The sequence below is a fragment of the Mirounga angustirostris genome, unplaced genomic scaffold (assembly GCF_029215605.1).
Source record: "Mirounga angustirostris isolate CCGP_5_RB_7025 unplaced genomic scaffold, mMirAng1.0.hap1 SCAF_5, whole genome shotgun sequence".
Classification (NCBI taxonomy): Eukaryota; Metazoa; Chordata; class Mammalia; order Carnivora; family Phocidae; genus Mirounga; species Mirounga angustirostris.
In genome coordinates, this window is record NW_026991713.1 from 5138001 (window position 1) to 5162515 (window position 24515).

General features: G+C 56.3%; 1 protein-coding gene across 2 annotated transcripts in view; it reads left to right on the forward strand.

The window, feature by feature from the left end:
- The window catches only part of SHISAL1 (shisa like 1), a 76442-nt gene that overhangs the window by 28777 nt on the left and 23150 nt on the right, over positions 1-24515 (forward strand). For both annotated transcript variants that reach the window (XM_054506736.2, XM_064590499.1), the window contains exons 3-4: positions 1308-1521; positions 12069-12386. In XM_054506736.2, the coding sequence (XP_054362711.1) occupies positions 1308-1521; positions 12069-12386 (532 nt within the window). The remainder of the gene's footprint in view (positions 1-1307; positions 1522-12068; positions 12387-24515) is intronic.

The following is a 24515-nucleotide window of genomic DNA, read 5'->3' on the forward strand; positions in this document are numbered from 1 at the left end:
AGGAGGGTCTTCTGTTTCCCGAGGTCAAGGCCGGGCAAGGGGGCCTGGAGGGCTCCCCTGAACCCTGAAACTCTGGGGCCCTCTTCCCAAAGTGCTCACGTCTATCCCCATGAAATAGGGTGCTGTACTTTGGGCACAGGATTTCAGGAGGCCACCCAAGCCAGCCTCAGCACTCCAGCTCGTGAGGCCCGTCTGCCCACCGGCCAGCGCCGCACAGCAGGGACTCCCCTCCGGCAGCCCCAGGCGGGCGCACAGGGAGCCCTGAGGGCTGCTGTCTGGTTACTGCTCCGCAGAGGCAGAGCTTTCAACTAGCTGAGGAGCTTTTGCAAAACCAGAGCCTTTGTGGTTAGAGACATGTATTCAGCCAACGAAGCCCCTTTTCAGTGATACAAAGTAGATACAGCGATCCCTTTTATGAAGATGCTAATTAAGCCAGAGACAGTGGGCTCCAGGTTTTTTTCCATTGTTACATTTGCTTAGGCTTTCGCTCCTATTTATCACCATCGCACGACTGGTAAATACTGTCCTGGGTTTGCGGCAGCCTCTGTGGCTGAATAGGGGCCTCCCTCCTTGAGCCAGGGGAGGGAGGGCCCAAAGCCAGGGCAGCCTTGTGACCCGGAGATGAGGGTGGCCAAGCCAGGCCCCTGGGGACCTCTGGGGCTAGGGCACTGGCTTAGTGGAAACCGTGGTACCGAGGAGATGCTGCTTCCTTCAAGAGGGGGACCCGGTTCCTGCGCCCATGCTGCTCTCCAGCCAGGTGTCCTGGGCTTGGGGGCGGGCCACCCCCAGTCCACACAGTAGCAGAGGTTATTAAAGCCGGTGACAGGAGTGGAGAGGGCTGGACGTCAGACCCAGGCAGGCTTGAGTTGGATTCCCTCCACTACCTCTTACCAGCTCAGATCACGGAGCCTCAGTGGGATCCCAGACCCGCTGCGAGGCTGGCCAAGTGGGTTAAATGGGATGTAGTGTATGACGTGCATAGGGCGCTCAGTTAATGTTGTGTCCTAGTTGAGTGCCTGCTGTGTGCAGAGCCCCTGGAGGGGATCCCCATGAGGCTTAAGATGCAGCCCTGCCTGCAAGGAGCCCCCGTCTAGGGGACACATGGAAGCAGGGCTGGTGTCGAGGGAAGTCTGGGGCGTGACATCAGCCTGGAGCCAGCTTCCTGGACCACAAAGCCTTCCTGGGGAGGGAAGAGGCTAGCAGCACCGTAGAACAGACTGACCGCGCTCCCTGTCCCGGCGCTCGTGGACTCCCGGGGCAGCGGGCTTGGGGAAGCCCCTCACTGAGCCCGGGACTCTGTTTTCCAGTCTTGTCCGCGCATTTCCGGGTCTGTGAGCCGTATACGGACCACAAAGGCCGCTATCACTTTGGCTTCCACTGCCCCCGGCTCTCGGACAACAAAACCTTCATTCTCTGCTGTCACCATAACAACACGGTTTTCAAATACTGCTGCAACGAGACAGAGTTCCAGGCGGTGATGCAGGCGAACCTCACGGCCGGCTCCGAGGGCTACATGCACAAGTGAGTACCGTGCTGGGGCCCCCGTGGCGGCAGGGGGCCACTCAGTCACCCCATCCCCTGGGGCAGCTGCCGGGTAACCAGAGCAGGACAGGTGGGCCTGGAAGGATTCTGGGGAAGTCTTCAGGTGACAGGTTTTCTGGCCTGTCTGTCCTCTGATTTTAGCCTTGTCTTCTGAGAAATGGGCACAATACCCACCTCCCCGGGCTGCTACAGAAGTTAAGTGAAGTCGAGGATGGGGAATGGAAGGTGCATGGACCAGGAATCCACATTCTTTCCTCCGTTATTTATTCGTGCAACAGATATTGATTGGCGGTTCTGACCCAGAGATTAATCCCAGGCAGCCTCTTTCTTTAACGTGATTAAAACATAAGAGACCAAGGGTCTAATGGAAGGGACCAAGAGTGTAAAGAAAGAGAAATTAACCCTGCAGAAAAGCAGTGGGGATATGCTAAGGAAAGGCAAGCAGGATTGAAACAACATGCATTTCTCTCATCATGAGTGGAAGAAACTAAGCATCTTTCCACATGTTTGAGAGCCACTTGTATTTCTTTTACTGAGAGCCAGCTGTTTATGTCCTTTGCCATTTTCCCATTGAATTGTTGGCTTTTTTCTTATTTATTTATAGGGACTCTTTATATATGAAAGAAATACAATGAGTTGCAAATATTTTCTCAATGTGTCTTTAAATTTGTGATGCTTTTATCTCATGCTTAATTTTTAGTTTTTATATAATCAAATTGGATCCATTTCTTTTCTTTTATATCTTCTGGGTTTTGTATCAGACTGAGAAAGGTTTTCCCAACTCAGAGGTCATTAAAAACCCACTCATGTTTTCCTTTACTTTTTTTATGTTTTAATTTTTCACTTTCAAATCTTTGATCTGTTAGGAATTTATTTGGATGTAAGTTTTGAGGTAGGAATCCAACTTTATTATTTTTTTTCCAAATGGGTAGCCAGTTGTCCCAATACCATTCACTGAATTGTCCATCTTTCCCCCACTGATGTAAACTGCAAACTTATATATTATAATATACTAGATTTGAGTATCTAGATAGATCGTGATACATTTTCATGGCTTTCATTGTCTATCCATACACTAGTATCTCACTGTGTTACCTCCTGCGGCTTTTGATATGTTTTAATGCCTTCTTAATCTATTCCCTCAGCTCTTTTGTTATACAAACTTTAGAAGTAGCTTGTGTAGTCTTGCCCCTCCAAGAATCCACTTAGTATTTTTTACTGAGATTGTGTTGAATTCATAGATTAATTCAAAGAGAATGGACTTTTCATGGTACTGAATCCAAGAACACAGTACAGATAATCCCTGACTTATGAGGATTCAACTTATGAATTTTCAACTTTACGATGGTAAGAAAGTGGCATGCATTCAGTAGAATCCATACTTTGAAATTTGATCTCATCCCACGCTAGCAGAATACAGTACAATTATCAAAAAAAAACACAAAACCTTGTTTGTAATGCTGGGCAGTGGTTGTGAGCTGAAGCTCCCAGTCAGCCAGGCAATCATGAGGCTCGACACCCAACATACTTGCAAGCTTTCTGTCCCCATACAACCATTCTGGTTTTCACTTTCAGTACAGTATTTAATAAATTACATGACATAGTCCACAACTTGATAATCAAATAGGCTTTGTGGTAGATGATTTTGCCCCAGTGTAGGCTAATGTGAGTGTTCTGAGCACGTTTAAGGTCAGCTGGGCTACACTGTGATGTTTGGTGGGTTGGGTGTAGTAAATGCAGTGTGTACTTATGATATTTTTAACTTACAATCGGCTTATTGGGACATAGCCACATCACAAGTTGAGGAAGATCTGTTTGTCTTTCCACTTGTTCAAATTTTCTTTCATAGTGTTTTGGAATTATCTTCATAGATATTGTATGCATATCTTTGCAATTGTTCCTACTTATTGCTTTGTACGCTGCTATTATAAATAGGGTCTTTTCTCCCATTACATCTTTCAACTGACTCTCATTTAGATGACAAAACTTAACAGTTTCTATATATGAATTTTATACCCAGCCACCTTACTGAAATTTCTTATCTTTGTTATACTTTTTCTGTTGATAATCTCTTAAGTTTCCCATTATGCTATTTGCAAACAATGATAACTTTATTTGCTTTCCAGTTTTTGTGCCCCATTTCTTTTTCTTGTCCAGTCATGTTGGCTAGTACCTCTAAAACCATCTTTGGAATTATCAAGCGCTCTTCTCTTCTTCCTGATATTAATTGGGCTGCTTCAGATATTTTCCCAATAAGCCCGAGGCTGACTCTTGGGTGGCTCTATTTTTTTCATGGCAAGGAAAAGTCCACTTGGAAGGAGGGTTTGTTGAGTGACTATGGAAGGGAGTGGTGGCACCACTGGGGGGTCTGAGCCCCAATCTGTCTGTCTGATGTTGGGGCTTGAACACTTTGCCGCTGTGCCGTGCTCCCTCAGGGGAAATCTCCCTTCCCTTTGGTCAGGCAGGAGATGCAGACTCCTTGAATATCATCCAAATCTCCCTCCTCCCACCAAGGCCGACTCCCCAGCCTTCCTTCCTCAAATGCATGGGTGCTTCCCCTGAATATCTTGCCATCTGCTCAGGCCTTAGAATAATTCTGTGTGTGAAGTCGTTCAGCAAGTCCTGTCCATCACAAGGGCTGGAATCAGGCCTGGAATCTGACCCAAGCCTTCTGTAAGACCATAGACTGACTCCCTGAGTGTGGGGACTGGTGCCAACACTGAGGTTAGGACCCCGGAGTGCTGTCCTTGCCGGCCAAAAGCCAGACGGAAGACAGGCTTGGCAAGGCAAGCAGACTTCTCCAAGGCTCTGGTGACTAGTGTCTGGGATCCTCGTTTTGAAACCCACAGGTTTCTATAATCTGCACATTTCCACAGGATCTCACACAGAATACTCCATCATTTCAGCACCGCGGGGTCTCGTTGCTGTGAGGAAGGGTTCAGCCATACAATAAAGCCATTCCCGTGGGGAGGAATGGAAATATTAAAGAGGTTTAGCTTAGTTCTGATTCTTTAATCTCAGAAAGCACTTACGGAGTGCATGGCACGGGGCCAGCTTGGTGCTCAGCTCCGTCCTTGCCATGTCACTGAGGGCACCTGACGGCCCATCCTGAGCCCACGTCACGTGCGGGGAAGGTGAGGCACGGGGAGGTTGTGTAACTTGCCCGATGGAGGCAGCCCGTCAGTGGGGGAGCCAGGAGCCCAGCCGGGTCTGGAGGCTGCTTTAATAAATCTGGGGCCTCCACCAATGGAGGCAGATCCGAGTGGGGAGGCCCTAGAGTGGGGATCCCCACCATAGCACCACTGACACCTGGGGCTGGATCTCTTCCTGGGCAGGGGGTGGGGGGGCTGCCCTGTGTGTAGCAACCTCTCTCGCCACCACCCACGAGACACTGGGAGCAACCCCACCCCTCCAGCTGGCTGTGACAACCAGCCATGTCTCCTGATGTTGCCAGCTGTGGGGTGCAGGATTGCCCTGCTTGGGATCCACTGCTCTGGAGGGATTCCTCCTTGTTCTTCCCCACCTCCCTTCCCACAGATGTGGACAGAGGCCCAGAGAGGCGCTGTGCCTACCCCAGAATAATCGGGCTCTGCTCCTCACCCAGGCTGTACCGCACCCATCGTCCTTGCGTTTCATGCAGGGAGGCATGGTGCCGGGTTCTCCTGCATCCAGAAGTTGGGAGCCATGTGGTCCAGAAGAATGAGCATTTCCAGGAAGGTTTCCCTGCGGCCTGAGTATGAAGTGCAAGGGGAAGCATGGGGAGGGGCGCAGGGGCTGGGGACCCATGTGAGCCCAGCCCGTCTAGACGGCCCGGGACAGCAATGCCCCTTCCCGGGCTTCCTGAAGATGCACAGGGTCCGTTGGCGGCCATGGCGCCTGGCACCCGCCCACCTCCCCCACCCTGCCAGTGAATCAGCGAGGGGGCAGGGCTGGTGACAGGGAAAAGAAGAGCGCTTCTGATGACTTATTTATTTGTATTTTTCTGGAGGAACAGAATGGTTTGTTTTGGTTCTCGCTGCCTGGCAGAAAAGGCAGGCAGAGCGAAGGAAGCAGCCTCGCCAGGCCCGCGGCCGCGGCAAGGTGCCACGTCCTGCCATGCGGGCAGAGGCCCTGGGTGTTCGGGAGAGGGTATTGCACACCGTCCCTTGCCGGGTGACCCAGACCCAGAGCCCTGAACCAGCAGGGCCCGTGGTCAGCTCTCCCTGGGGACAGTGGTGTCCTGGGGCGGAGTCGTGTGCGGTGAGTGGGCGTTCCTCCGCCGGGCAGGTGGGCTGCGAGAGGGCGAGAATGGGAGAGGGATTCTAGGAAGGCAGAAAGGTCCTCCCAGGACGGAGTGGATGAATGAGCGTTCTTCCCTTGGCCTCAGGTGAAACCTCTGTCCCCTAAAACTTTCCTTTCCCCAGTGCCTGAGGACCCGAGAGCCCCGGGCCCTGTTCTGCAGGCTTTATAGCCCCATCCAGATGCTTCAGGTTCTGAGTGCAGTCCCTGAGTGTGGTCAGAAGCTTCTGGATGTTCTTGTCCATTGTTCAACCCCATCAGGCCTGTTACACACAAAACCTGCCTACACACTGGCAGTCTTCTGAAGACTGAAGAGGATCTAGAATCACGATGTTTCTTGATCTAATACACTCTGCCAAGCCAGGGGGAGGGAGACAAATGAACATTGGTGAGCACTTACTGTAGTGTGAGGGGCCTCACTAGCCCCTTTGATCCACGGAGAGGTGTTATCTATGGAGAAGGTCCCCTGGCCCCCTTACACCAGGCCTGAGGCTCAGAGAGGGTGGAAAGTTGCCTGTAGTCACACAGCACGCAGGGGGCAGAGCAGGGCTGGGGACAGGTGCGTCAGTCCCCACTGCTCGAGACTCAAAGGCTGATTTTGGGCTCACACTCCGTGTCCTTCTGGGGTCACCTGTGGCTCTGTGCGTGGAGCCTTCTGTGACCCAGGCCCATGAAGCGCATCCCATCTGGGGCAGGATATCCCCGTGGCAGAGGGAAAAGGACACGGGTGAAACCACGAGGTGGCTCTTGGACTTCTGCTCAGAAGCAGCCACAATACTTCTGCTCATACTCTATTGGCCAAAGCGCATCACTTGGCCAAGTCTGTTACCAGCAGGGTGGGAAGAGGTGCGGGGACCGACACAGGGAGGGATGGTGAGTATTTTGATAGTCACGGGCTCTGCTTCACTGGCCCAGAGCCCATGCTCCTCCACTACCTGGGATAGCCTGGGTCCTGCCGTGTGGCCTCAGGCATGTCGCCTGGCCTCTCAGGGCCCAGATGGACTGAGCATTCCTGTGCGCCTGACTCATAGGAGCCGGCACTCACCACATCCTTCCCCCTCTCAGCCCCGTGCTATCTCATTAAGGCCCATAAATAACACCACCAAGTCGGGCCATTGTTAGCTCTGTTTTACAGATGAGGAAAGTAAAGCTCGGGGGCGGGAAAGGTGCAGAGCTGGGCTTTGAATTCACGCAGCCCTGACGTCTCGGGCCCAGAATGTCGCCACCAGGGTCACCAGCTTGTCACACCAACCCACAGGCCACCCTGTGAGTGGGCTCAGGGCTCAGATAGCGTAGGTGAGGTCGGCCGAGGGTCCGTGGCCCCCTCCCAGCCAGCGCAGCCCGTGTTCCTCTCTGGCCTGACGGCCTCAGCAGCTCACCTCCTCCGTCCGCAGCGGGAACTCCCTCCTGTCCACATCACCCTCTCCTGCTGACGTACCTGCTCCTGTAACCAGTAGGTATTCGAGGAGACTCCTCCAGCCGAGTTTTTTGTTTATCGCTTGGGAGACACCGGAACAATTCGAATCCGTAAATATCCCGATACACACTGAAAATTTGCTATCTGTGGCTTTGGCTGGCTTCCCATCTTGCCCCATAAAACAGCCTCTGTTTTATCTTTTGCCCTTTACAAAACATATGCATACACACAACAAAAACCCCTGCATCTGGATGGAATTAATTTCCAGATCACATTTTTTAAATTAAATTTAAAAACCCGGAATGCTTCCAGCCGGCCAACCACGGGGAGGGCAGGCCGAGAAAGGCAGGAGAGCTGCCTGGGGATGTGGCCTGGGCTCTCCAGCCAGCTGCCGCCTCCCGTGTGGGCTCCCTTGCAGGGAAGGGGGAGTCAGCGAACGTGGGGTCTCCTGCAGGTGCGCCCCTGCTTTCTCTGAGTGGGGAGAGCAGGGGGAACGGGCCACCACTCCGCATCCCCCCCGAATGCCAGTTGGAACAGGCGGCTGCAGAGGCCCGCGGGCCCAGCAACGCCCACGCATGCACGCACGCAAAGCCAGTGACACGCTGAGATGCGGGATGTTCTGGGGGGGTGGGGACTGGACTCCGTCCTCAGGTCCTCAGGTCCTGGTACGGGCTGAACCGGGACAAGTGGGCACGCCACGCAGTTGCGGGAAATCTCTCCCTGGATGGACATCCAGGCGTGACCTTGGGGTTTTCCCAAGATTCAGCACACTCTGGGGTTAGGTGATCTGGGTCCAAATCCCAGTGTGGCCACTTCCCAGCAGGCCAGTGACTTGGCCTCCCTGGCCCTCATTTCCCCATTTGTGCAGGGGGCAGGCTGGCCCGTCCGCTCCCTGCCGGTATCGTTGTGGGGACTGAGAAGCACAGGGTGCCGGCGTGTTCTCTTTGCGAGTAGTGCTCTTCACTGTTAGTGCATATGTAGAGAGGAGGTAAAATCTAGTGAAGAAGCTAATACATCAAGGCCACCATCGTCACCAGCTCACCACGGCATTCCATGCACGTCAGCTTCAGTGACATGAGCAGCCGCTCTGCACTGAGTGTCGGGCATGCAAAGATACGTGGGACCCCGGCCCCAGCCTCAGGGAGCTCTGAGCTCGAGGAGCCAACCGTCCTACAAAATAGCCAGGACAACACTGTGTGTTCTGGGAAACCCAGTGACTTTGGGAGCCCGAGGGCGGAGTTCAATCTAACAGAGGACATCAAGGAAGGCTTCCCGGAGGAGGTGATAGCTGAGCTGAGACGTGGGTGCACAGGAGGTAGGGAGTGAGCTCCAGGCAGAGGAGCCACGTCGACCAAGGCCTGGAGGTGACTCGTCTGCTCTGAGGGGGCAGGAGTGAGGCTTCTGAGTTTAGACCCTAGCTCTTCACCTAATGGCTAGGAGATCCCAGATGAGTCTCTTAACTTCTCCGAGCCTCAGTTTCCCATCTATAACACGGGGCCGGTGGTGACAGCAGCGACGTTTCCTTCTGTGTCTGCTCTGGGTGCCAAACGGGCTACCGACATGCACTGCCTGCCGCTCTCCTTACTCTGGGTATTTCTCAGTCCTGCTGGCTCCAGGCCCAGCTGCGGCCTGGCCACCACCCCCGGCTGGCGTCACGGTCCCCCTCTCTGCGGGGCAGCATCTGCACACAGCTGCCCTGCCTCCCCCTTCCCGCTCCCCTCCCTCAGCCCTGAAGCTGCTGCCATGGGAACCACCAGGAAGAGGCCTGATGCTTGCAGCAATGCTGTGGGGGCTCCGGGAGCCTGGAGAGAGGGTGCTGGGGAAAGCAGGAGGGCCGGAGACTGGAGCCAGGCCCGCCTCCTCTGGCCACATGGGCGTCCACCCCAGGACTCGTGCCTCCACCAGCCAGGCCGGGCTGCCAGCCCCTGTTCCCTGACAGAAATTCCACACCCCGATGTAGCCACGCAAAGCTAGCCTCCACTGGCAGTGAGGCAGCTTGGGGCCTGGCTGTCAGTCATTCACACCTTAGCGTGAACAAGCCCCCGAGACTGCTGCAGGCCTCATGGAGGTGGTGGCTGGAGGTAGGACCCCACAAGGGAAAAGCGGTGGCCCAGATATGGAATTGCATCTTGCCCCTCAAGCAGATCCTGAGCCCTGAGCCCTTACCAGTGCCTGCTCCATGCCAAGTGCTTGGATACCCAGAGACCGCCCACTTGAGGGGCCTCCAAGCACCCAAGCCAAGTCTTCAGGGGCGCGGGGGTGTTTGGCTAAGTAGGGACGGATGGCGTTCCAGATAAAGCGCACATGTGAGCAAAAGTGAGCAGCCCTGGCCCCAGGCTCGGGGGTCAGAGGGCAAGAGCCCCTGCCTCACTGCTGAGGCCAAGGCTGGGAAGGGGAGAACTGAGACTGAGATGAACTCAGTCATCTCCCGTAGGCCCAGAGACACATTGGGGCTCTCCCAGGCCACACAGCAAAGCTGGGCCAAGCGGGAACCTGGACCAGGCCCCCTGGCTCTGGGCCTGTGCTCTCCAGCCTCAGGCAGGTCTAGAGGGATCTGCCGTGGGGCCCCAGGACACCAAGGGGCCCTGTCTGGGCAGAAGCTGGTCCGGGGGGGGGTCCCTCCTCATGAGCAGGGGCAGCGAGGCTGGACGCTGGCTCTCGGCAGTGTGCCTCCTCTCTGCCGCCCGCCTGCACACACCCACCTGCGCACGCACGCCTGCGCACACCTGCCCGAGCACACACGCCCGCGCACACCCGCCAGAGCACACCCGCCTGAGCACACACGGCCATGCACACCTGCCCGAGCACACACGCCTGGGCACACACGCCCACGCACACACGCCCGAGCACACACCCTCCTGCGCACACCCGCCTGAGCACACACGCCCACGCACACCCACTTGCACACACCCGCCTGAGCACACCTGCCCGCGCACACACGCCCGAGCACACACCCTCCTGCACACACCCACCTGAGCACACCCACCTGTGCACACCCACCTGAGGACACCCCCCTGTTCACACCCACCTGAGGACACCCACCTGTGCACACCTGCCTGCGAACACCCACCTGAGGACACCCACCTGAAGACACCCGCCTGCGCACACCCGCCTGAGCACACCCACCTGCGCACACCCACCTGCACACACCCGCCTGAGGACACTCGCCTGCACATACCCACCTGAGCACACCCGCCTGCGCACACCCTCCTGAGCACACCTGCCTGCGCACACCCACCTGAGGACACCCGCCTGCACACACCCTCTGAGCACACCCACCTGCGCACACCCTCCTGAGCACACCCTCCTGTGCATACTCACCTGAGCACACCCACCTGCACACACCCGCCTGTGCACACCCACCTGCACACACTCACCTGAGCACACCCACCTGCGCACACCCTCCTGAGCACACCCGCCTGCGCAGATGCCAGCGGCAGGGAGCAGATGGAGGCTGTGTCGGAGTAATTAATAAATCAGTCCCTTTGAACAGCTGCTATCCCTGGCGGGCACTGTTCGGACCACAACCATCCCAGCTGCACTGGCCAGCCCAGGAAACAGCCCTCCCTGGCCACCCAGGGGACACTCAGACCCTGGCCTGGGAGAAGGGGATGGAAGGACCCAGACAGCCCAGTCCTGGGTGGTGGGAGCTCGGTTTGACAGGCACTCAGGACTCTGGGCCAGAGGAGGGGCCCGGCCCAGCCATGCAGGCGGGGCAGTGTGTCTAGAAGGCTTCCTGGGGGAAGCAGTGTTTGAGAGGGGCAGGTGGGAGCCAGGCAGGGAAGGGAGGAGGCAGGGAAAGGGAAAAAGCTGCCCAGGCAGAAGGCACAGGCTGTGCAAAGGCCCGGTGTCCGAGCGAGTGGGGCATGGTTCTTAGTGAAGGGATGGGGTGGCGGGGAGCCAGGCTTCACAAAGGAGCCGTGAGCCCCAGCAGCCTAGAACTCACCCTCACTTCTACTTCTAGAGGGTGCAGCAGTCCTCAGCGAGGAAATGCTGGGTGGATGAACAGGAGAAACCATGTCAGGGGACCTGAGAGCCCCAACCACGAGGGGGGAGGGGGCAGAGGGAGGGGACAGTGGAGGTAGGGGCTGGTGGAGCAGCCGGGACCAGTGACTACCCTGTAGGGTGTGGGGAGGGAGGCTGAGCCCACCTCTGCTTCCTGGACTTCCGAGAAAGGGCAAGAGGGAGCAGGCTGAAGGGGAGGCGGCCCCAGGGGAAGGGTGGCATCAGCTGAGTTCCCGGCAGCACATGGGGGTGTGAGGTGGCCCAATGTGGATGCTGAGGGCCAGAGGTTTATGGCTCAGGAAGTTGGGTTGGTTTGTCCTAAGACGTCCTGCCTTTGTCCTGGGTCCAGTAAGGTAGGGAGGAGCTGTGGGGGACAAGGGGCAGAGGACGCAGTAAGGGATGTAGGAGAGCATCCCAGGAGGGAGGAACAGCATAAGGAACCAGGGGGCAGGCAGGCGGGGGGCACCCACAGGAGCCAGCTGGGGGTCCAGGAGCGGCTCCCATGCTGGGAGAGACATGAGAGTGAAGGTCCTTCCAAAGCCCTAATGAAGGGGGGCCCACTGGGATCCCTGCCCATGCTAGGCTCCTCGGGGGGGAGATGCTCCAGGGGACCAGGGTGCAGGGGAGTGGATTCCAAGGATCTATGAGGAGGCGATCGGGCAGGTGGAGGGAAGGAAGTAGAGGGTGGGTGTGAGGATGGGGAGCCTGGTCTCCCTGCCCCCCCAGGGAGGTTGCTGTGGGACCCCGAAGTAGCCCCATGGATTAACTCTGTCGATGGAGGTTGCTGTGCTCTTTCCCCTCAGCGTCTGTCTCTCTCTTCCCCCAGCAATTACACCGCCCTGCTGGGAGTGTGGATCTATGGCTTTTTCGTGTTGATGCTGCTGGTCCTGGATCTTTTGTATTACTCGGCAATGAACTACGACATTTGCAAGGTTTACCTGGCGCGGTGGGGCATCCACGGACGATGGATGAAACAGGACCCCCGGCGGTGGGGCAACGCTGCCCGGCCCCCCCCGCCAGGGCAGCCCGCCCCACAGCCCCAGCCTCCCCCAGGCCTGCTGCCGCAAGCCCCCCAGGCCGTGCACACGCTTCAGGGAGATGCTCACAGCCCACCACTGATGACCTTCCAGAGTTCATCTGCCTGGTGAGTGCTTGCGATCAAGGCCGCCATGGTGGATCACTTGTCTTTGCCAAGCCTGGAAGATAATCGGGTCGTTATTGCTGCTGTGTTTGGCTCCTTGATTACCTGATTGTTTGCTTATCTTATTTGCCAAGAAGGATTTGAAGTAGCCCATGATAGCATGCGCCTGGGCCAGAGTCAAACGCGAGGTGGAAACGGAGCTTGGGAGCCCGGCTTGCCAGTTCATTGCACTTAGAGACTGGTGCGGGAGTGACTGCCACTGAGCAGTTAATGGAGTTGCGAGTTTCCTGGCTGCCAAGGCAAAAGGGGAAATTGGATGGCTTTCCAAGTTTTCATGGTCAAATGAAGCAAATGGGTTTTTGGAGGCTGGGGATAAGCTTTTTCAGCATGAAGTTAGGAAATAAGCATATTACTGGGTTGGTTCCTTATGTTCACATGCACTGAGTCTCTTAAGAACGTCTGAGGCAATGCAGGCAGGCTGCTTCATGACGGCTCAGGGGAAGCGAAGGGAGGCAGCGAGGAAGGTGGGATATCAGGGGGTTAGCCTAGTAGCCTGGCTGCATGTTCAAACCTGACTTTCTCTACTGTGACTCTCATTTCTGCCCAGTCCCAGGCCAGTGGGAGGTGGGGTAGGACCGACTGTCCCTGGGCAGTACAGACTTGGACGGAGGGCGGAGGGCTGTACATTTTGGGGCAGGAACCCACTGTGAGGGAGGACCGCACAAGGGACAGGAACCAGGCAGAGGACAGATGCCCCAGGCAAGAGGTCAGGTGTGGGGTCCAGATGCCCTGTGAAGGCTGAGCTGCAGCCACGGGCACATGGGATGTGGGGCACATCACCCCAGAACATCCCAAGACTGAGCCCAGGCTGCGAGATCCGTCCCAGAGCCCACCTGCCAGCAGGTGCACAAATTTTCAGCACAGTGATTACTGTCGAGTCTGTGAGCAGTAAACCCGACCTGGGTGCGAGTCCCAGCTCTGCCATTTACCAGCTCTGTGTGCAGGCAAGTTACCTCAGCCCTGCTGACCTTCCCGTCCTTAGGAAGCAGTGGAGAGTAAGCATGGTCCCCTGCCAGGGTCCTCGAAGGGTTAAATGAAATATCTGGCACCTGGTAGGTGCCCAGTTAACCATGGTGCTTCCTTGTTGGAGATGTCACCAAGCTAGTTAATGATCATTAAATAGCTAGCAGGTAGCGACCTTTTCAATAATGAATGACTTAAATAATTCATAAGATACACTTAAATCAGCTTATTGATCGAATAATTGCCCCATCTATCATGCAGAAGACAAAAACACAGCCCTGTTCAACTCAGCTTGACAAATGCCCACTGAGCTGGTCCCCTGGGTCCTTCCCCCGCGCCAGGCTCTGGGTGATGTCAAGGCGATGGGTGGAGAATCTTGAGAAGGAGAGAGAGGCACAAACCCACGCAAAGCTGCGGACCATGAAACAGACCTGGCCCCGGCGCTGGGGTTTTCTGAAATGTGGGTCTCTGGCAGCAGACCCACCTGCGGTGTTTATCAAAATAAGTTCCTGGGTCTCATCCAGAGCCCCCTGACCAGGAAACTCTGGGGGTAGTGCCTGAGGTACCGGAGTCTGAGAACCCCTGGAAAACGTTGTTACACGGGGCCGAGTGTTTTGAGAGCTGGGATTCTTCCACGTGAACAATGGTTTTCTCTCTCCCCCATTTGGAACACCTCGTGCCTCCCTGAGCAACGGGCTTGCCAAGCTTGCTGGGCTTGTGCATCCAGTCCAAACCAGAGCCCGAGCTCGCAGTCCTTGAGCCCTGCTGTCTAAGTGGGAGACATTTAATTTCGGAGCTCGGAGGCTCTTCGTGTCCCCCCTGGTTCCCGTATTGTGGACTCGGGATGATGCTCCCATAGCCATATGAGTGTTCATAAAACAGATCATCAGAAGCCTGTGAGGATGTGATGCGGGATAAAGGATTCACTTGGTGTCTCCCAGCTCTGGTCTGCCCTCGACACCCAGTGTGACCTTGGGTGAGGGGCTTCCTGCTTGGGCTTCCACCGTACCCACCACGGGGAGAGGGGATGGACTTGGTGGGACCGTCACCCATCGGCCTCCTGGCGGGAGCCCATGGTTCTCGCAACATCTGTTGAGCACTTGCTGTGCCCCTTGGCACCATACTTGCCGTCTCTGTCTTGCTGCACCCCCATGGGCTCGGTGCCGGGGCAGAGAGGTGAAGTGGCTTCCCCAAAGTCGCCGGCTGGCAGTGGGGCGGGGATCAGGCTGCAGCCCTCTGTGCTGACAGAGACCCTACACCCCCCGTGAGCACAGCAGAAAGGACAGGGAGTGCGTACCCATGTTCCTTCACACTGTCCACGGGGGCTCGTTCCCCACTGGCCGCCACCCATCCTGGCCCTCTGCCCGGTGCTGGGGACAGGGGACAAGTGACACACAAGACATGAGTGAACCGTCAGGGGAAGACAGAAGGCTGTCACACAGCCTAGGGGCGGTGCCAGTGGCGGGGGGGCGGGGCATGGCCAGAACAGATCCGAGCAGGTGTCCTGGGCAGAGAGCCAGGGCCACGACCGCGACCCTGTGGTGAGTGTGGCCACCGGGGTGTCAGCAGGTGGCAGGGGGTGTGGCTGGGGCAGGGGCGGGCTATACTCAGTGCTTCTCCCAGAACAAGAGCTAGTGTCTGGGCCGCTTCATGTCCGAACTGTCACCCTGGGTCCTCCAAACAGCCCCCTGAGCACTTCGCCGGCATTGCGGAGATGCGGACCCCTCGGGCACAGACCCCACCAGTTGCTCCCCTGCTCTTCTACCTCCAGGGCCCCCGTGCCCCTGTGGTCCTGTGCCCCCTTCCAGCCCGGCATCCCCACCACCCAGCTCTCTTTCCAGCAGAGCGACCTCCTCCTACCCGCCTGCCCAGCGGCCGTGCTCTTCCCCTTCCTCACCCACAACCTGAGGTAGCCTCCCTGGGGACACCTGCCACCTTGCCCCTTGGTTCGCAGCTTTCTTGTCGGTGGCGCCTCTGGGCCTTCCTGCCCCTGCCCGCAGCTGAGACCCCTAGCAGCCCTCAGAGTCCTGCCAGACTGCCTGTCCTGTTCCGACTGTAACGCGACTGGACGCCCAGCCCCACATGACGCGGCCGCAAGCGGGTCATTTGAGTATTATCAGCACCCCTGGCATGACCACAAGCAGCACATCCGTTTGGGGCTGGAGTTGACCACCCGGGTCCAAGAGCTGCCCATACCGATCGTCGGCTCTGCGGCCTCGGGCAAGTCATTCTACCTCCCATGCCTCAGTTTCCCCATGAAGATGTCAGGGGTCATAACTGTCTTGAGAATTAAAGGGGAGGATGCTTAGGGAGGGGCTTGGCCCACCTCCTGGCCCATGTTGTCAGTCCTTTTGGTCACTTCTCGGGTGGGTAGATAAATGTGGTAGGGGTCCTGCCCCCCAGAATTGACAGGGACATGCAACCTGCACTCACCCAGTGCCCTGCACGGGCCAGCCACGTGCCACTGTGTCATCTCTCGTCTGCCCACTGGGGTAAGGATGTTGTGCCCCACTTTCAGATGCGGAAACTGGGGGGCTCGGAGGTCATCGGCTTGCCCGATCACCCAGCAAAGGGGAGACTGAGGCAGGGCCCCACCCAGGGCTGAGTGGCACCTAGAGTCAGTGGTCTCTCTGTTGGGGGCTCGCCCACAGGGGGAGGGAGGAGCCTCCTGTCAGAACCTGGGCCAGTGTGTAGGACTGACTCAGCCCCCCAAAGCTGCTACTGAAAAAGCAACCCTGGAGGCTCCATGGAGGAGGCGCACGTCCACCTAGGCCCCGCTCCATGGCGCCAGACACACCCCATCCAGCTCCAGCTCCAGAAATGCTGTGTTTCAGCCACCAGCCCGCAGCCCCGATTGTCTCTGCACGCAGTGTGGCCCGGGCCCTCAGTCCCTGTGCTGTGGGCCGGCCTGCAGGGACTGGGGCCTTCAGCTCCCCCCTGCTCCCCTGGCTCATGTCCTCCTCGCAGAGGGGGCGCCCTTCTGTTTCACATGGTACCGTGTCCCCCCCCTACAGCTCTTGTCTCCCAAATGCCGGGAGCACCTCTGTCATCCTGCCCTCCTCCTCGCTCGTGCTCCCAGGGCATCCGACCCGCAGTGTGGGCTGCAGCTCAGCTCCCTCCTCCTCCCCGCTCCCCTCCCTCCCTTTCCTCTCCCTTCCTCCCCTCTTCCTTCCCTCCTTCCTCCCTACTCTCCCTTTCCCTTTTTTCCTCCCTTCCCCTTCTCTCTCTCTCCCCCTCCCCCCCTCAGTTCCTTCCCACACTCAGCATTCAGCCAACACTCCCCTCGCTCCAGCCCCCACCCACCAGGCCCAGGCCCCCCACCCCCACCCCGCTCCCCCAGGTTTGTCCTTGGCCCCGCACCTCCCACCTTCTGACGATCCCATCACCGATGTTAGGCCATGTTCTCCCTCAGCCAGAACCTAAGCCCAGGCCACGGTAGGGACCTCTGTGTCTGGTGCTCGGGGCACACAGTGGGTGCGCAGCAGATGCTACTTGATCGAGCTGGAGCACCCCCTGTCACCTCTGTCACCTCACACCGGCCCTCAGGCCTGCTTCTTTGTGCCACTGCCCACGCCAGGGGCCCTTGTGGTCTAAAGGGGAAGAGAGCAGGTGGCTGGGGCACCACCCGCACCACCAGGGGCTCCGCGTGGCCTCAGCGCGCTCGCCGCCACGTCGCACTGTTAGCCTCTGGCTGCCAGGGGGCCGCCAAGGTATGGCGCTGTCATCCTTGCTGTCACAGACACATGCCCCTCCTTGCGATGGTTTCGGGGCCCAGGCGGATCAGCCGCGGCATGTGGGCACACACACCTGCCTTGAATCCCAGCTCGGCCCCTTGAGGTCGCTTCACCTGCCGAGCCTCGACTTCCTCACCTGTCAAATGGGGACAATCGCAGCCTGACCCCCCCCCATAGTCGCCATTGTTGAGCACCGAGTGCCCACCCGGGACCCCAGCCTCCCACTCCGCCCCCCCCTGCCGCAGGACCTCAGCCCCTAGCCCGCCCCCGAGGCCCTCCCCACCCCACTGCTCTCTCTGAAGCCTCGGGCCCCCTCTGACCCATGCCCGGAGCCGGCCGAGCGCTGGGAGCCATGGCTGCACATACCGTGTAGACACCGCCCACCATAATTATTTCCCTTGGCTGGCCCTCGTCACTCCTGCAGTGGGAACTGAGCACAATGGGATTATCGTCCCCCTTTACAGATGAGCAAACATAGGCCCAGAGAGGGGAAGTGATTTGCCCAGGCCACACAGTAAGTCCGTGGGCTGGAGCCAGATGTCCCCCGTCCCAGGTCTCCCAGGACCAAGTAGGACCCTGAGCCAAGTGCCACAGGCCACTGCCTGCCTCAGAGCCTCTTCCTGCTTCGCCCCACCTCACTCCTTCCCCTGTGGCCTGGCCCCCTCTGGCCCTTGTCAATTCACACCTCCCTGGGGAACACTCCTATTCATCCTGCAAAACCTTCCCTGAGGTCACAGGCTCTGGTCGGGCCTAAAGGCCTGAGGCCCGGTCGGGGGGTGTGGGATGGGGCAGTGACAGGAGGACAGGAGGCTGCCCAGCCCCCGTGGCCTCTCAATCTTTCAGAGCTCAGGGGAAACTCCCTGACTTGGCCTGGGAAGATGGTTGTTTGTGTATCTCAAACTTCAGCGGGCGTTCAGTCCCCTGGGGTCTCGTTAGATTTGCCGGTTCTGATGTGCATGATCTGGGTTGGGCCTGGGAGGTGCTGCTGCTGCCAGTCTGGGGACCACCCCTTGAGGAGTGGGGACAGAGCCATGCTGGTGGAGCTGGGAGCTCCTCTGCACGGTGGTCTCTGAGACATCAGGGCCCAGATTGATGGAAGGAGCTTAGGGAGCCAGGGGGGCTATCTCTGGAGTCCATGGGGGACCCTGACTAACCCGGCCCCCCAGGCAGGAGAGGAGCAGCGCAGAAAGCCCCAGCCAGGTTGGGGCTTGGGTGTCACAGAAGGTGGCACATCACCTGAGACCATGCAGAACCAAATTGCGTCAGGCTTTGACCAGTCCCGCAAGTGCCTGTAGTGGTAGAGGGGGTGCCCTACCCCCACGAGGCTCCCAGGTTGATGGGGCAGGACAGAGGACAACTGCAGTTACACAAAGTGTCCGGAGAAGCTGGGCGAGGCCACGATGAACTGCAGGGGAAAGAGGAGTCAGGGCAGGCTTCCTGGAAGAGGAGGAGGCAAGGTGGAGGCAGACCCGGGGAGGTAGGGGGAGTTCACCGGCTTGGAACAAAATGGAAAAGCCACTTCAGACAGAGGAAACAGCACAAGTAAAGACCACAGGGACCCTGGAAATTGCAAGAGGCTTGCAGATGTCATGTGGCCTAAGGCAGAACCAGACTCTGGGCCCTGATGTGCAGAGCCCCTCTCAGCCCACAGGCCTCTGCCCAGCGGCGAAGCCCCCGCAGCAACTGCTGCTCTCACCTCCTGCCTCCCTAACCCAGAACACCCTCTGGCTCTTTACGAACTCATTCATAGGCCTCCCCCCGTGGGTCTCCGGAGTTTACCCGACCCCAGAACCTTCCTCCCGATAAAGCTCGGGCATCACTTTCTTCTGGGCTCTGGGGCCAGATCCTTGATGTGTGGTTTCTGCAGGAGGCCACCAGCCAACAGCGAGAAATTCCAGAAAGCCAGAAGACAAAAAGGGAGACCAAGTATCTTCTTGGCATCACATCAAATACCAAGGAGGCATCCGTGATTGGAATTCAGAAGACAGAGAATGTCTGCGTGTGGGCGGAGTTTCAAATCCTGGGGCTCTCAGCTGGACTAGGAAACCCTGGGCCTGTCCCCCAGAACCCCTGTCCTTCCCAGCTGGGGCCCTGGCTTCCTCCCGCCCCAACCCTGTGCACATGGAAGGCACACACCCGCTTCCTCACCACCTGTCTCCACCGTGTGCACACGGCTTTGGGGAAAACCCAGGAAGGTGTTTGTTCAGCAAGGCTGCTCCACGATCAGGGAGGACCATGGAGGGTGGCGTGACAGGCCCAGGACCAGACGCCTCATTGGCTGTGTGTCCTCAGACAAGTTGCTGACCCTCTCTGAGTCTCAGCACTTCCTGTCGACAATGGTGATGAGAGGTGAAGGAGGGGACCTCACCCAGTGCTGAGCACAGAGTAGGGCTGCAGGGAATGTTGATTCCTTTTCCGGAACCATGTCCTCACCCCTCCACCAGCAACCAGCAGGCCCGTCCTTCCTTACCCGGCGGATGCTTGGCCCAGGGAGGAAGGCTTGGGTTTGGTGCTAGGGAGCAAATTTAAAATCACAGCCAAGCAGGTGCCACACAGAGCGCTCAGACAGCGTGCCCTGTGTTCCTGGCCCACCCCCGCTAGAGTATTAGAATGAGGGTTTTGGCTGCTTGGTTGGCTGCCTCGTCCCCTGCTCTCAAACACTTATTTGATGAATCCCCATTTTACAGATGGGGAAAGTGAAGCGCAGAGAGGTTAGGTAAGTGGTCCAGGGTCACCCAGCTGGTTACTGACAGACCCAGCGTTTGAGCACAGGCAGTCTAGCTCTGGCCAGCTTAGAGGACCGCTCAGGGCCAGGTGTCCAGCCTCGTCCCCTAGGCCGGGGAGCCAGACAGGACAAGGCAGGCAGGAGTCAGGAGACAGAGCTCAAGGGCCTCAGATGCCCCAGGAAGCCTTGGGCACATCGTGACCCTTATGGGCAGGAACTGGCTCTCTGCCGCAGGTACCAGCCAGAGCAAGACCCAGGGCAGGGGGAGGGGTCAGGGGCTGGAAGGAAGATGGGGTGTGGGGTCCAATTCCAGTCCAGAGAGGAGCAGGGACAGGAGCCAATCTTCCCACCCCCATCCTGGGCCGGGCACTGAGCCGGGCACCAAGCTGGGCACCTGACTCAGGGACACACAATGGCAACGAGCTATGAGCTGTGATAGGAGGGAGCCCAGAAGGCATATTGTCCAGACGGGGCATCAGGGAGAGCTTTCTGGAGGAGATGACAGCTGGAATGATCTTCAAGGATGAGTAATAATCAGGCAAAAAAATAAGGGGGTAGGGTGTTGCTGGTGGGAGGAAGAGCATGTACAAAGGCTTGGGTAAGGGTCAAGACCCTCAGGGTCTCCACAGGGGACAGCTGTCCTGGAACAGAGATCATCTCAAGGTTCTCTTCTGTAATAGAATAATCAGATTCTTTTTTTCTGGTGAGAGCCTCTTTACTGATAATATTCCACAAGAGGCCAGAAAGGCCCCCTGAAAGTCTTCTGGGGCTCACAGCCTTCTCTCTTTCAGCTCCTGTCCCTGCCCCAAGGACCACTGTAGACCCAGACAGAGACCCCAATTCAACCGGAAGGAATCAGTCAGCGTGCTTAGGACAGACTGGGCCTCAGGGTCCAAAAGAAAGGACCGGACCACATCCAAAGCCACCGGGGTCTATCCTAGTAGATTTTCTTACTTGTAACAATGAGTAAGCTATGCTCTTGGAGCAGAGGGGAGGGGCTGAAGGAAGCAGTTTGGAAGGAATACCATGGGCAACCCAGAGTTCAAATTCCATGTCTGCCCTCCTGAGTCCTGGGACCTGGACAGATCCTGCAACTTCTTGCCCCCTCCAGGCCCCCAGAAGCTCAGGGGTCATCAGGAGAGGGTGACGAGGATCCCGGCAGCCCAGAGCCAGAGCACGGATCCTGATGGCTGGTCCTAATCATTATTCCCCTGCTACTTCCTCCACCGAGGAGAGCTCACGGTTTCCTTCCCTTTTATGCCTAATTTTCCATTATAAAAGTGCCCTGCTCACTGGACAACACGGTGGGTGGGGGGAGAGCAGACACCAATGTCCCCTCCCCCACTACAGCCCGTCGTCCCCTGAAGCTCTCTCTCCACCTTATAGCTATTACCATCTGCACATCAAGTTGTGTGTCTTGGGTTTTTAATTCAACATTCTGTCTCAACGAGTTTCCCGCATTAAGTCTTCATAACACTGTTTTAATGGCTGCCTTAATTGTCCTTTGAGAGATGATGAGCCATAAGTCGGTGACCCACTTCCCTGACTCGGGCCACTGGGTGCTTCTGAGTCCCCCCCCCCCCCGCAGTGGTTCTCTTTCCACCTCTCGGAGCATTGCTCCGTCTCATGCTGGGCCCCTCAGCCTCCAGGACAAGAGGGTTTCCAGATGTGGGCATTGGGCATCCCTGCCCAGGTGAGTACGGCCAGTGATGGATCGCTCACTCCCTTCAGAAGCCCCCTGCCTCAGTGGAACAACCCCACCTGCTACAAAGCTCTATTTTTTTTTTACAGGCAGGAAACAGAACATTTAGATGCAAAACCTGTTAGAGGCAGACAGACCTGGGTTCAGATCTTGCTCCTCCAGTTTTTGATTCCTAGAGTACCTCCAGCAGGTGATGTAGCCAAACTCCCCTCACCTGGAAGCAGGATGCTAGAATCAGTGCCATCTGGCTCAATAAGAGGAGACGCAGAAGATCGTGGCATACAGAAACCACTCGCCAGTGTTCCTCCTGTCTCCCCTGGCATCACGTCAGGGTGTGGCAGGCTTTCTGTGATGTTGAGGACACCAGTCAGCTGTCCCAGGGTCCACAGCCCTTCCTGAGCTGAGCACTAGCTGGCCAGGGAACAGTCAATACCCAGAAAGGGTTTCAATGGATGAGTAGGAGTTTTCTGGAAGTGGAGATATGACCCTCTAGGCAGAGTGCAGCTCAGGCTAAGTCCCAGAGGATGGGAAAGGCTAATGAGAAGTGGGGAGCCTTGGGGAGCTCCAGGTCCTGGGTACCACCCCGCATGGTTCCCAGCCCGTCATTGGTCTCCTTCATCATCAACGTAGCCTTAGGCACCAGAGAGCACTGGGCTCCTTCCTTGACCCTGTTCTCTCCATCTCCACCCACCCGTGGGAACTCCACTGGCATGCCAGCTCCAGACTTGTCCCTCTGCACCTGACTTCCGGGTCTGTCTCCAGGGCGGTGCCCCCCCCCACCTCGCCCCGACTCCAGACTCAGCTATGCAAATCCTGAGTCTTCACAGGCAGCCCTTCAAGTATTCAGTAGACATTGCAAACTGGCACAGCCAGTGTCCTCTGCCCTGCCACCATCTCCTCAGGACACAATCCCTGACCCTTGGCCACTTCACACATCCTATCAGGGACATCAGGAAAATGGACCCAGAATCCGCCCTCTGCACCCCTCTACCGAAACCAACCATCTGGTCCATCCTCTTGCCCAGACTGAGGCAGTACCTTCTAAATCTCTTCCTGCTTCTATCCTTCGTCCCCCACAGCAGCAGAGCAATCCTTTTAAAATGTAAATCAAAACCCATGGATGTCTCCCCTCTCTCTAGAAGACGGAAGAATTCAAAGTCCTTCCAATGGCCCACAACCCGATCTGATCCCTTTGTCCTCATCTCCCCCGATTGCTCCAACCACACTGGCCTCCCTGCCATTTTGCATTTTCTGCTTTCTTATGCACGTGGCTTAATACTTTTCTAATAACGATGTACACATCGTTTTGCATTCTAATTATACTCACTTAGCATTAAATTAGCCATTACCTGTGGTTTTACTTAATTTTTCTAAATATCATTTTAGTAGCTACCCAGTAGTCCTGATCCCACATGCTAGCATTTACTGTGCTAGTCCCCTACAGCGAAGCATTTGTACAGCTTACAATTGTTTTTATTATGACAAATAATACTACAGGAGGGTAAACATACTCCAGAAGATTAGGGGCAGCAATAAGCACCTTTAAGTGTTTATGGTTTTCCCTTTTATGAATTATTTCCTCTGGATACATTCCAGGCAGGGAAATGATTGAGTCGAGGGGGGTGACATCTGTATGGTTCTTTGTACCAATGCCAGCCTCCTCCCCAAGAGGACTGTCACCAGCAGCAGCTTGTGAGGATGGACCCTCCTCGTTTTTATGTGTTTGCATTTCTTTGATTGTTAGCTGAGGCTGAACACCTTTCCTTTCATTTGTTAATTAACTGTATTTCCTCTCTTGTGGGTTGCCCATTTATGTTACTGCGCCCCCAAGACAGGTGGTAATTGAAGGCATTTCCATAAAGCAACTTTTATTTTCCAAACTTCAGCTCCTGGGTATTACTCTTGTCTGTGTATTTCCTTCCCCTGTACTGTTTACTTAATACATTTTTAATTGGCTTTAAATCAAGTCACTTTTTAAAAAAACTCAGACTTGCTCTAAGCAATCATATCTTTGGTTTAAGATACACATTAAAACAAATGTATAGGGACACCTGGGTGGCTCAGTCGGTTAAGCATCTGCCTTTGGCTCAGGTCATGATCCTGGGGTCCTGGGATCGAGTCCTGCATTGGGCTCCTTGCTCAGCAAGGAGTCTGCTACTCCCTCTGCCACTCCCCCTGCTTGTGCTCTCTTTCTGACAAATACATGAATAAACTCTTGAAAAAAAAATCTTAAATATATAAACATAGCCAAGATGTGCTGGGGTCAACTTGCACTGGCTCATGAGAGTTAGTAGTTAATTTTTTAGGAATTTTGTGAGCCCGTTGTTGAATACAGACACTATAAAAATTAAGCGCTATAAGCCGACAATTAAATAAATTCTATGAAACACAAAAGTAATAGACATTCGAAATCATCACTTCCTAGTGATTTTGCTACATTTCCTATGATCTATGCTCTTGAGCTTTTGTATCTATTGTGTCTGTGTAGTGAAACTTACATAATGTTGCCTATTCTGCATCTCTTCCCAACACTGTTGACAGTACTTACACCATGGAAATGGGCAGCAAATGTTACAGATCAGGGCTCTATCCTCTCAAGATCTGGTCATTGAATATTTACTGGCATGCGACTGCGTGTAACCTTTCAAACGCTCATGTGTTCAGCACCTCCGACCATCTGCCTGCCCCGTGGTCTGTGAATCTTAGTGCAGAGCTGTGAACGTGTCCTTACAGGCCTGTGAAACTGGATCCCAGCACTTCCAGGAACACCCATAGACAGGCACCCCGGGCGGCTGTAGCCGGGGCAAGAGGCAAGGTGGTTCTGAAAAGGAGATTCATGCTCCTTCCCAGAGCAAAGAAAGTAAGGGAGATGAGAAGGCAGGAGGACCGGTCAGAACTTCTTGTCATCCATCTGGCCCTTGGTCCCCGGAGGGAACATCTTGGGCTGT